The 13,731-nt window shown below is 43.4% G+C and overlaps 1 protein-coding gene across 1 annotated transcript in view; it reads right to left on the minus strand.

Moving 5' to 3' along the window:
• SETBP1 (SET binding protein 1) overlaps window positions 1-13,731 on the minus strand; it is a 261,896-nt gene that overhangs the window by 76,320 nt on the left and 171,845 nt on the right. The window contains exons 3-4 of the mRNA XM_009647701.2: window positions 11,279-11,297; window positions 2,065-5,533 (exon numbers count right to left, since the gene is read on the minus strand). Of these exons, the coding sequence (XP_009645996.1) occupies window positions 2,065-5,533; window positions 11,279-11,297 (3,488 nt within the window). The remainder of the gene's footprint in view (window positions 1-2,064; window positions 5,534-11,278; window positions 11,298-13,731) is intronic.

Genomic DNA, 13,731 nt, shown 5'->3' on the forward strand with positions numbered 1-13,731 from the left:
GGTTAGCTGGCTATGCTTAGCTAACTGCTGATGATTTTTCCATCTAAATAATAGCTTGACGATGAAGAAACCAGTTCATAATCAGTGACTTGATGGATTAGGTCATAGAGAACGATGTGCAGTTGTATTCATGAAAAGTAAAAATAAATAAAAGTAATAATTCCAGTTTAAATGAGAATCAGTTTTAAAACTTTAAACAGTAAATCCGATGGAGCTCCTACTGCAAGTTCTACCACTCCATCTTGCGTTTTTATTGTCATGGACAATAAACCGAAGGAACATAATATGAAATGGACTTTTTCTTTACCAATTCTATTTCCAAGTCAGCCTGGTGGGGATCATGCCACTGCTTTGGAAACTTAGCAATGCTGAGAATTTTCTCTTGACAATTTGCTACACCTAAGTGAAATATATTAAATTGGAAAGTACAGGTTTACCAAAAATATTCTGTTCAGGAAGCAAAAAGGCTACAAATCCAACTGTTATCAAACTGTGAAATCAGTAGCTTCCATGAAAAACTGAGAAATAGCCTCGTTAAAAATTTAGGAGACTTTTAACCCTTGTCTTCTAGGACACAACTTTCTTAACGCAATAGCCACTGCAGCACTTCGTGGAGAATAATTTTGTTCTTTGTCAGGCATGTAGCAACCCTGACATAATCAGTGACTGTATTCAGTCTCTTTTCCAGTATTTCTGTGTGCCTCATTCTGGGTGCCACAACTGGTCTGATATAACAGGATATCATGAATGGGAGTGTTTTCATGGGATGGGCTCTCATTTTAGACTGCTTTTCATTGTTATAGTCCAGATTTTGGTCTCAGTGAAGGAAATGAAAATATCTAGGTGGCTTAAACACAAACAGTCTTTGGATCTCAATCAGTTACAAGTCAATAAAAAACTTAAGAGCCTTACATTGGCAGGTTATACAAATTCTCTGCACTCTCTGTGTTCTCAGCTGATTCTCTTTTCATTTTGGAGGCTATGAATTACATTTCTTTGAAGCGCTTTTTTAGCACATCAGAATCTCATCCACCACTGGTTGGTTCAGTGAAGCTCACCCTTTTCCAGAACTAAGTGTGAAATCTGCTTTGTGATAAATATCTGATGGTGCAGGAGCTCTGGGCTTGCTCCCAAGCTAAATTCATGTATATTGCAGCAAAACACCTGCCTCTGTGTCATCACAAAAGCAGCTCCCTATTGTAAAGTACAATTCAGTCTCTCAGACAAAATTCAGATTCCTTTTTTTTTCCCCCTCTGCAGGAGAGGAACAGATGTCCTTAGCAGCCGAAAGTAGCTTCCTCCCTCCTCATCTACCCAGCTTATATTTCCAAGTCATGAGTCCTAAAACTCTTCAGAGTCAATCGGCTAGGGTTTATTGTTTCCATGACACCAGTCCCTTCCCACAGCCACTCAATGCTCGGGATAATTACTTTATATGACACCTGCCAACTGGAAATGACAGATTTACACTAGGATAGTACCCAGGGTTTCCATATATTCAGCCCAGCTCTCACTGTGATGGGTCCCTCTGGATCAGCAGTACACCACACCAGTCATGGGACACTGACCCAGCTCCACAACTTCCCACGCATCTGGTTTATCCCATCAACAAATTTTTGTATGCTTTGTGGTCCAGAGCAGAGACTCTCTGCTCAGTATTGTGGTTGTTCTCCCAAGGCTGGGCAACAACTACCACCCCGTGACATTAGACACCAATAAGAGGGATGCCTACCTTGCCAACAGGTATTATAATTGCTGCTGTTGCAGAATGCAATGGTGAGATTTTTGGAGGAAGCACAACAAGCTATAAGGGATAGTCAAAGGTGGGACAAGTATTTATAAATATGCTGTGTAACAACTCAAAGACTTTTAAAAGTTTTGGCTTAATGCGTGGCCAACTTTCTTATCGATCTCTGCAAAGTGTGGATGCAGAATGGGAGTCAATTACAAAAAGCCAGAGAAGTTATTGGCTCATAAGCATATTTGCTGTAAATGACAAGTCCCTCTTTGTTCAGCATTAAAATTTAAATACAGTAAGGTAAAATAGAATAAGGCAGAGCTTACCTGAAGAGGCTGAAGAATCATAAGTACTTCTGTCCTTCCTATTTGTCCTGAAGGGCTGAATGTCCTTTTCCCTGTAAGTTCCAAACCCTTCAAAACTTCTTCTTTTATTCCCACTTGCATCGTTGTCCCGCTTCTCACTCGAGGAATTCATTTCACCAAACATGTCCAGGGACTCTGACCTTCCATTACTCTCAGTATTACCAGAGTATCTCTTTGTGCAAGAGTCAATGGGATCATTGCTTGAGTCACTTTTATCTTTACTCTGTGTCCACTGCTGGGCATCAGAAAGTGATAACGTAGACAGTGTATCCACTTCAAAGTTACTCTTTGAGCTTTTGTGTCCAGTTTCACAATGCTGGTGCTTCTGCTTCTCCTTATGCTTGCTTTTCTCATTGAGCAAGGAGAGTTCTTTATCTGAGCCGCTTAGCCTTTCGTTGATCGTGTGGCTGGAGAAGCCAGTGGACTTGCTAGCAAAGAGACCACTCAGATCTTCATGTGTCCCCAGTATCCGCTCATCCTTATGCTTGTGCTTATGTTTGTGTTTCCTTTTGTGAAGTCGGCCACTTGACAGGCTTGTTCCTCCAACCTTTGGAGGAGCCAAAGAGGACTGCATGTCTCCAAGGCCCATTCCCACAGGTGTTTGTAGGTGCACTCCGTGTTTCGCTTTATGCTTGGCAGTGGTGGACATTTTCATATGAGAGCTTGCATGGAATTGGGGTGGGGGCACGGTAGGTCTCATAAATGGTGAAGCCGCTCCGAGCGTGTGAGACAGGTACAAAGGAGCTGGATACTGACCATAGTAACCCAGATTCATCATAGGCATTGATGTGTAAGGCATTCCATAGGGTGCATAGTAACTCCCACTGGGAATAGGGTAACCGAACCCTTGTAAAAAAGGCACCTTTGTCATGGTGTCATTGGTTTTGGCAGGTCTACCACGCTTCTTCTTAGACTTCATGTCAGAGGTCCTACGAAGATAGAGCAATGGGTCATACTGGATATATGGCACAGGGTAGTAGTGATCAAAATTAATCCTGAAGATGCTGGGATATGGATTTTCATGATAAAATGTGTAACTTCTATGGGAAATCCTGAACACTTGAAACTTATTGATGAGTTCCTCAAGGTCTGCCAGAAACTGGAGGTCATCTCTGTTCTGCAGGCTTTTCCTTTTCCTCTTGTGCTTTGGCTTTTTAATACTCTCATGAGAGAGAAAGTTATCCACAATGAGATGCTTCTGCCGGTGACCATGCCTGTTCTTTGTGCTGGTGTCAGATGGGATAGCCTCTGGATTGTCCAGGGTACAGAAATCGAAGGAGTATCTCCGGCGGGATTCTGAGCTTTTCTCGGCTTGGTCAGAAGTGCTGTTGTTGTCTGTACCTATCCCACTGTCGCTCGGTATGGTTTCCTCACTGTGAGACTCACTCACCGGTGACAGCGTGACTTCTTTCAGAGAACCTATTTCACAGAGGTGGGAAGGTGAATTAGCCATTAACCTGGGTGGAGACAGCTTCCAAGTTCCACTGTGCATTCCTTTCTGGGTTTTTGTAGGAAGAGCACTGATAGGTTGAAGATTTGGCATAGTTTTTAACTCTGAAAAATTTGTTTCAGTGCTTGCAGGGCTAAGGTTTCCGTTAGTCCCCACTAACTGTGTTGAAAGCGAATTAATAGCTGCTGGTGACGATGCCACAAGTGACTGCAGGTTGGAAGGCACTGTTGGGTTTTCTGGCTGGCTGGAAACAGGCCTTGAGTGCTTGATGGCTGTCTTAGGTTCTTCTGGCTGAGGCTGCAGCTCTGCTCTTGGCTTTCTGCCCCTTTTTTTACCAATGTAGATAGTCCCCCTCTTGCTGACATTGATCTGCTTCCCTAGTCTGGCATCAATTGTAGTTGGCCCAGCACTAGAAGGTGGCTGGACTTTTGCTTTCAGAGCTATGCTGCTGGAGCAAGAGGACAAGATCTGATTGAGAATATTCTTCCTCTTGAGGGTCTTCATTTTATTAATGGTCTTGATGGTCTTCTTATCCAAGACCCCAAGCTTCCCGACCTTTTTGTGAAACTTGAGTTCACTGATGGACTTGTCCTCTCCTGGGACCATCTGGGCCAACTTGGCCAGATTTCGTCTCCTCTTCCTTTTCTTTGTTCCTGGAAATTCACGATTTATTGGACTCACTGGGCTGGTGGAAGTTCCCTCATGAATGGTTTCAACAGTGAGCAAAGGCTGTTTCTTTGGTCGGCCTCTTTTTTTCTTGACAGGTGTGATCACAGTAAGACTGTCTGTATTGGTATACAGAGGGCTGGATGGTGTGATGGGATAGGCTGAAGGAGGCTCCACCATCAGCTTCTCAGATGTTGTCATGGAGGTCTCCCGAAGGATAGATTTAGGTTTGCTGCAGGTTGTCCATCGCCGCTTAGCTGCATGTTTGGGATGCTGGACCTCAGATAATTTGCCAGCTGTGGGAAGATCAGTGGGTAGGAGAGTGGATGTCACAGCTACAGATTTTCTGAGTCTGGTGGCACTGTTGGGTGAAGCTTTGTCAGTGAGCACACTGCTGTCAATAGCTAGCAGGGGGGACTCATTTTCAATCACTTTCCCTGGCTTTGTGGCTCGAAGATCTTTTTTACTCCCCTCTGTTTGAGAGCTAGTCCTGTTTGCTACTTCACTGCTCATAGCAAGTCCAGAAGGCAGGATTTTCTCCTGAATAGTTTTCTCTATGGAAGATTTTGTGGATTGCCTTTTTTTCCTTTTGTGGCCAGATGTATCTGTTGTTGGAGACTTTATTGGGATAGTAATTCGGACGTGACTGGTGTCACTTTCACAACTGCTAAGAGAAGTGGGATTCTGCTTCAAGGGTGACGTATCCAACACACTGTCCATCGAGTAAGATTCCTTCTTCCCTTCCATGTTGTCATGGGATTTGCAGTCAAATGCTTTCTGAGCACTCTTCACCCATTCGATGTCTGCAGTTTGGATGGTTTGACTTATCAAGTCCTTTTTGCTGGACTTCTTCTTTGTACTCCCAGCAGGCTGATCGGGGCCCTCCAGCTGCACACCTCCCTCTTGATCACCGAGAGGCAAAAGCCCATTGCACTCGGAGGCGCTGCTCGGCTGGGTGGCCATGCTGATGTTGTTGGGTGATGGGACTGCACTGCAAATGGCAAGCTCTTTATTACTGGCTGACAGCTGCCCCCATGTGCTGCTTGCACAGGACTTCTTTGCTTGGGATTTGCTGAAGGAAACTCCTGGCTCTGGACCAGAGACCTTGGTGGCACTAACTGCTTCTCGACTGGGTTCTGTGTTGAGGAAGCAACTTTGAGAAGCGGATCCAGTATCGGAGCTCGCTGACCAGTCAAGATGGTGCTGGTTGCTACTTTTCTGCTGGTGCTTTGATTTTAAGGTGTCACCGGTGAAGTCTTGTTGGAGGCCTGGATCATAGTGCAGAGCAGAATGTTTCTGTGGCCTGTCATAAACCTGGAAGGTAGCAGAAAATAAATAGCAAAAAAAAAAAGAAATTAGTTCATCAGACCATTCATAACCCCTGGTTGCTGTTCTATATTTGTGCAGACAACTCTTCTTAACCAATGTACTTTTAAAGGTTAGGAGCCTTTATAAGGTCCTCTTTTACTTGAGCCAAATTTGCATTTAGATTCATGCACTGTAAACAAGTTTTGTTTTATTTTCCCACTGTAAAAACAATGGAAATATTTCTATAAATGCTAAATTGCTAAGGAAACATTATATTGATTTTTAATTTAAAACACAAGTAAAATATTCCCTTTCAATGGATGAATGGTGTAACTCAGCCTCCTAGTGAGAATCCCTGTTTCCTAAAAAATAATCCCTCACAGAACTTGATGCTTAACAACAGCAATTAAGCTCATTGTTATAAACAAGAAAAATGTAAAATTATCTCAGAAATTGTAAGAAACAAGAGGAAAACCCATGGGTCCACTTCCCTATGAAGCCAGAATCTGCAAAGATTTACTCGCTTAAATTTCCACATAGAAGTCATCCCCACAAACTTAGTGCTTAAAATCATATGCATAGCATCAAGTGTGTGAGGCGCACTTGGCAGGTTCAAGATTTGCATTACTCCCTTTCCATTTTAATAATCTGCTATTTGCAATGTCTGTAAGAGATATTTTCAACATGATTTCTAATCCGACAGAAGCTCTTCAAGCTGCAGAGGTTACAGTAAGGGTGGAATTGTGCTGAAGACTGTTACAGAGCAAACGGAAGTTGGTTTTTATTTCTTGGTGGACCTCCTTCAGCTAAAGGAATTATGTTTGCTACAGCTGTAACCTTTTGAAAAGCCTCATAAAGGAAAAAAAAATCTTTACTTTCATTAACTGACCTAGCCATTTGTTTTCTCCTGTTATATTTAGGAACTTCTTTTGTAAAGCTCTGGATCAAACTGTGCAACTGGTTTTGTACACCTAGTACCGCAAACAACTGTTCTTTGCAAACTGCAATGACACCGTTCCAAATGCCAAATAAATGATGAGAGACTTAAAATAAATGTGTAACCAAGGAAAGAACAATAGAAAACAACTGCTAAGTGTCTCGTGTTTCTGCAAACACCCTGTTATAATTAAGTTTCTATCAGCAGCATTACGTTAGATCCCCGTTCAGGGTGTTTGCAACAGAGGTTTTGGCGCAAGGAGGCTGTCAGCATAAGAGGGTTTTGAACTGGGTAATGAGGTGCCCCCAGTTCTGAGCAACTTCAGAGGGATTTGAAAACTGCTAAACACCTCTAATCCCACAGTGCATTATTCAGTGACCAGTAAACATACACACTGTTGGCAAATTGATGTTGAGATATCCTTCATGTGCCTATAAAAATGGGCATGTGTCCTTTTTGGAATAGGCAATAATGATGAAGCTGTTCTGGTTCACCGTATGAGGAGTAATCAGGGACTCTTAAATCCTGTGGATAGTTCAGCTGTCGTGCACATGGACCAGCCATGCTCAGGGAAAGCAGAGATTTCCAGGAATTGTGGAGTGAGAAAATGAAAGAACGCAGCTGCGGTGGAGCTGCAGATGTCGCGGGCGAGCGACACCCGGTTTCTTCAGCCTGAGAAAAGAGCTGAAAACATAAACAGCCCTCAGGGAATGAATCGGTTCTTCCTCCTCCTCCTCCTCACAGCGGCCTCCCATGCGCGAGCCACACAGCGTGCAGTGGCCACGACCCACACTGCTGATGCCCTCCTTCGTAAGAGGGAGCCCACCCGCATCCATGTCCTGGGGATGAGGCCGAGGAGGGGGTCAAAAGGAAATCAGCAGCACTGGCACTGAAGTTTAATACCTTGTTTTCATTTAAATTTTTTTAAACTGATCACAAAGCTCCTGAGCTTCATTTACGTCAGCCGCTTGGGGCTTCTTCTGCTCCCAGGCCACCAGGCTGGGTGAGCTGCCAGCTGGGCACGAGGAGGTTGGCAGAAGGTGGCCAGTGAGGTCCCAGTGGGCTGGAGGTGGGTTCCCCCCACTCAAGCCTCACATGTAACATCATATTCCCAAGGTACCATGATCTGTGACTTGGAAAAGCCCTGCAAATGATGGGCTGAGGCTTCTCTTGGCCCCCAGGACAAGCACTGAGGCAGGGCCAGCCTGTTTTTGCACAGATCCTGGCCTTACAGCTGCAGTCAAAGCAACGCCTTACACCTGCGTTATTTCCAAAATGCTGGTTTGTGAAATTAAATGACCTGAAAAATAATATTTGGAAGGAAAAAAAAAAAAAAAAAAAGAGGGTTACAGCAGCAAGTGAAAACATCACACGCTGGCAACACCCTGGTCCATACAAGTCCACCACACACAGAGATCTCCAGTTTAAAAGGAGCAATAATCTCTGATCTATATTTTAAGGCAGTTAATAAGAGCTCAGAACTGAGAGGCCAGCTATATATCAGCAATGAATGCTAATATATTGCTTGGCTCCTCCAGTCTCATTTCCTTGGCCTGCACATTATAAAATGATGATGCAACTTCCAACATATCCCTAATGATAGCCTTGTCATTACTCCAGCACTGCAGGCCACCACATCTATCTTACAATTCATGAGAAAGATATGCCTATGTCATCAAAGGTGCCAACTCTGGAGGCATTTAATCACACAGATAAGCACTATGACTTCAACAGGCCTTCAAAAAATGACCAGTCTGCAGGATCAGGGGACTCCATTTCCTAAGTGGGATGTCAAAACTATATATCTGCCCAAGCACATAACAGTCCACTGGGTTTCCTTATGCAACTTCTTCCAGCATAACATTTACTATTCACTCTTCCTTGCCAGACACATCCATATAACCCCAAAATAATTCTTCTGCAGCATCGCTACCAGAGATCATTTGGCTGCAGCAAGTTGGGTTTCACCAGCTGCAATGGATATGTGGGGACTGTTTACCTAAAAGCGCTACTAAATCAGGTGAAGGTAATGCAGCCAAGTGTATTTTATTCCCCACGTATCCACCTGGGCTGCTGTCTGATCCCATTGATCCTAATGTTCAGGTTTCAGTTCTCCCTGCTGAGTGAGCACCACCCTAAGAAACCAACAAGCCTCAGCTTAGCTAACCTAAGCCTCTGCTGAGCTCATGGAAGATGCCAGATCTGTCAGTAGGGTGAGGGCAAACAGGGCTCTTCAGAAACTGTACCTTGATGCTCTTCACGTGAATTCATTGCTTTATTCATCAGTAAGTGTGCAATATACTGCAGCTCCATAGGTCTTGGCAAGGGTCTGTTGACCTGGATAGAGTCCCTATGGCAGCATGGCTGAGACCAGCATCAAAATTAGTGGTCTTTTTCATGAAAGCAGAAAGATTTACCTTTATTTACTTTTTGGTTTTACGAGATCCTAAAAATACTTCAAACTTCAGTGCCTGCCTCTATTTGTAGTTTGCCCTTTCACTAAATGGGATTTTCTTCAGCAGCTAGCTATTCTGCACCAGGAGTCTGCTCCTTCTTCTTTTGTGAAAGTAGAAGCGCAACTTAACCCATGCAATTTTATCACATCTCACCAGACTTGGTCAGTATTTCTCTTGATATTCAGTCTACTGGATGTGCTCAGTGGGTAATAATCCCATCTTTCCTTTAAAGAAAGTAAAATACACATAAAGAAGCTAAAAGTTTATGTAACTGCAAAGATGTTTGAGCATCACGATCCACAATATGTTAAACCTCAGACTAAAAAAATAAAGCTTGAATCCTCTTAGTTGTAGTATAAGATTTTAATGCCAAACCCATTGAGTTTCAGTCATCAGCTCTGGCAGTGGTGAGTAGACCTAGGATCAGGATACATCTCATTCAATTCAGCTGAAGAGCACTGGCCAGAGAGCAGAGGAGGTGGAAGCGTGTGCTTACACCTTCCTTGCCAGACCTGTGCAACCCTGCACCTGCAGAGGTGATTACTCCTCTTAATAGTTTTATTCTGGCATGCAGCCCTTGCAGCTGAGAGAATGAGACTGTATCAGCTCCATGACGAGTGGCACCCTACCCTGCAAGCAGTACCCAGCAGCAGAATCCAGCCCTCGGGGACTCTTTTAATCTACCTATTGGATGTCTTACCCTGCCTCCCCGTTCCCTCGCCTGAGTTTCCCTCTAAATCCACATGCTGCTTCCAGTCCCAAAGCAAAAAGCGAGAGGAGATGCAGAAACAAATCAAGAGCTTAGTAAAATAATAATAAAAATAAATCCAAATAAACATGAACATAACTAAAAAAAAAAATAGCAATGATAAAATACATAATTAGAGAAACCAATCACCTGAAAAAAATCTGATTGCTTACAGGGGATGGCACACACACACACACCCCTTGCTCCAAACGCACCTTTTTGAGGAAGTAACACACATACAGCTTGTCGAGAATCTGGCTTGCAAATCAAAGTTAATACTACAACGCCCCCTCTTTAAATCATTCGCAGATCCATCTGTGTAATGGCTCCTCAAGTGTAATTCCCTATTAAGAGGCTTTATCTGGAGAGATAAGCAGCTGGTTCCCATGTCACTAATTGCTGTCTGCTGTGATTTTAAAACATCTGCACCATTGTGCTCTTCATTTTCATATTCTAATCACCCTGAAACTTGAAAAAGGTACATCATTGATTGTTTCTGTGGGTTAATTAGTACACAGTCTCCTTGTAGAGACAATTTAAAGGCAGTCAGAACCTCAATCAGCAAGTTTGTTTTAAAAATTAATAACATCGGGAGCGTCTGTGGGGATTGGCATCCACAGTGACACATCAGAGTGTGCTCTGGGGATGTACCATCCTTTGTTATCTTCTCCATAGGCTGGAAATAAAATTTAATAAAAAAAAGAAGAAAGGAAAGGGAGAGGAAGGGGAGAGGAAGGGGAGAGGAAGGGGAGAGGAAGGGGAGAGGAAGGGGAGAGGAAGGGGAGAGTTTCCTAAACTAACGATGTCACTTAGAATCAGAGTCTTGGGAAGCGCTTGCTTTTATCTCAGGGCCACCCCTGCCTCTCCAGCAACAACAAATCTCATCAAAACACTGAATAATACCTTTGTGTGGTCTGCGAACTTCTGAGCCATTTTTGGTCACCATTTTTGGCAACTGGGAGCTGGCATCTCATTGGAAATCCAGGGAGTGAAGCTGTGCCTGCTTGGACGTATGTGAGCATTTGCTCTGCTTGCCACCTGGGTTGGCTAGATGCTGGGTCACCAGGTGTTGTCTCCGAGCCATGCAGAGAAGGATATGAGCTCAGGCACAGCACTCTGCTGCAGCAGCGAAGTTACTGGGCCTCCCTGATCCAGCTCAGAGCAAAGGCGAGCTTGAATTGATACCTGCTTTAATTTAAGCTTATACTTGAAAGTACTCCAGACAGTGCTGATAACAGACCTTTGGTGCCTAGCAAAAGGTGAACTTCAGATTTTCAAGACTGAATGAATAAATCTGGCAGGACTAAAGTTAAGTGGAAAAACGCAATGGGCACCTGCCTTCTGAAAAATCAGGCTCTCCTTCACAAGGAGCTCCAGGAGATTTGTTCCTCTTGAAAAAGCTTACTCTTCAGTTTCTGCTTCCTAGATATGCATGAAAACATGTTACTGGAGAAGAAAATCCTTTGAGAGGCAGGAAAAACTGAGATTTCCAGCTCTGACATGTGAATATACTCCTGGCTCAGCTCATACTTCTGCTCAAAACTGAGTATTTCCTTTTATGTCCCAATGGGACAGCTGCAAGCTGCTCGCTTGAAGGCTCTAATCAGAACTTCAGGTTGGAGGTATTTCCTGTATTTTGGTGAGTACACTGAACCTTCCTGGGGTAGCATTGCTCTGTAAGTAAAAGATGCCAAGCAGAGGAGACACCAGGTTCAGGGGAACTTAACTCTGGCCTGATGGCTTACAGGCTGAGAAAGTCATTGACATGAAATGTGATCAATTTATAGCAGGGGCCTGTGATCAAGTCAGGTCAGTTCACATCAGCAAGTGTCTAGAAAATGGTTCAAGGAAGTCATTTAGGTCCTCAGTGACTGTAAGCAGGGAGGAGGGACCACAAACTGGCATATGACATTTGCTGGAAGTGCAAACAGCAGGACTGTCTTCTGAGAAGTGCCACTGAATCTGTTTCAGAACTGATGTAGGGGCTTTCATTCCAAAGAAAATACTAATGGAAAACATGTCAGCAGATACTAACATAAAATTCATCATTATCGTCCCAAACAAGGGTAATTCTCCAGAGCAGTTTGCCAAATTTATCGCTCCCAGAGTTTACTCCCCCAGCTCCCTGAGTCTAGCACAAAGCCCAAACACCACCACACTCACAGGAGTGGGGATCATTCGTTAGACATCAAAAGAGAGGCAGGAACTAACACGAAGCTGCAGGAGGACTACTTGAGAGTAAGACACACCATGGGGTGGGAGCAGGTTAATTAAAAGCAACTGTTTGTGTCCATTCACCTAACACAAACAACACAGACTGTGGTGCAAGTCTCGGACAAATCAGGAGGATCTTCATGGAAGCTACTGGAGGCCCTTCCAGATTTTCACCCCCATTGCTATGCAGCTCTATCTTCCCTGAGATATTTGTGTAATTGTGTCATAACAGAGAAACTGAAGTTCAGGCTTTTGTGTTATAATTATTTTGAGAATACCTATCTAAAGCACTTACCCTTAAGGAAAAGCCAAAGCAATGCAGAGATTACTGAAGGCTCCAAAGATGTTCACGTGGTTGCAAACTGTAATTTTTCATGCATTCCTTGTAAAGCATCATGATTTGTTAAATAGTTCAGAAATTCCAAAGTTATTCCAAATTAATTTTGCTACCAGCTTTAAACTGGATGGTTTGCACATGATTTCAATCTTCTGCTGGGTTTCAGACGCTTTCATTTTCCACATACAGGGATTGAGGATTTTATTTGGGCAAACTGCAACAACATGTTGAATTTATAAAGGTAGGATTTGGTGCTGCAGGCTGATCTGCTCCTTACTAGTGGGAGAGACCCATCTCTGCACATATTTTCTTTATCGAATGTTTAAACAACCCTGCTCTTTTCAGAGCTTTTTATTAAGTACCGAGTCTGGGAAAACTCTAAACAATGGGATTTTTCTGTCATCTCCAACAAAGAGCCCATCACCACTGACATAACAATGCAGTTTAAATATCATGTTTAAGCATAACACAGTTTCCTGCCTCAGTTTAGGCAGCTGGGAGAGAACAACTGGGCACCAGCTAAGGTGGACTACAATGGGGCTCATACAATTTTGCCCATTCATCTGGTGAGGTAGCCCTGGTTTGGTCCTTGTTTGGCCTCAAGGCAGTGCAAAGATTTTAAGTGAGAGTTTCAGATGTTACATTTGCAAAGCCAGGGCTCGCAGAGCAAGATGCCTTTGCTAAGCTGTATGATTTCATTTGTCCAAAAGCCTTGCTAATCAACTTTACAGCAGCAGTGATGTTAAGGCTTTATTATTCCTATATAAAATATACTTCACTCCTTCAGAAGAGGTATAGTTTCACAGACCTCAACCTACTCTTCCCAGTGTGTAAATACAATGTTGCATGCCCGGGTTTCTACCTCATCCTGCTCTTCCCTTTTGCTCTGTAAATTCACGTTGCAGAGGACAATGTTATCTGTATAGTGACTTGCCAAAATCAAACAGCAGAAGGATCCCGAGACAGTCTGGGACCTGCAGAAATGTGAGCAGTAAGGGGTTTGTGGTGTTGTCCATGACGTTAATGCTTCAGCACATCTCAGATTACTAAATTGGAAATAGGGATGTGAGCAGCTGCGCACCGTAAGCTTCTGCTACAATTTTTAAAAGCCTGCAGTGGTTAATTTGCATTGAAAGTTTCTTTTATCCTTTATTTAGTATAGGAATTGTAGTGTTACCCTGAACACTTTTTTTTTTTTTTTCCGAGGGGTGGGGGAATATAAATGGCTTTTCCACTGAGGCCAGTGATTCTTTCCACTAGAGTTAAATAATTTGGTTATAAATTGAGTCCTTAAATGTCAAGGAGATGCTGAATTCACCTGAAAACAGGCATTTAGAGAAGCTCATAAAGGCTGTGAGCTCCAGTCGGTTAGCTCATCGTTCTTTTAGCATGCACTTCATTTAGCAGTTACTGACCACCAGATTAATTCTTTCAAAGCATCCTGATTGCAGCTAAGGTCTAGCATGAAGTATCGCATGTGCAACAGCATTAGCAAAAAGTCCAGAAACCTGT

The sequence above is a fragment of the Egretta garzetta genome, unplaced genomic scaffold (genome assembly GCF_000687185.1).
Source record: "Egretta garzetta isolate BGI_Z169 unplaced genomic scaffold, ASM68718v1 scaffold179, whole genome shotgun sequence".
Classification (NCBI taxonomy): domain Eukaryota; kingdom Metazoa; phylum Chordata; class Aves; order Pelecaniformes; family Ardeidae; genus Egretta; species Egretta garzetta.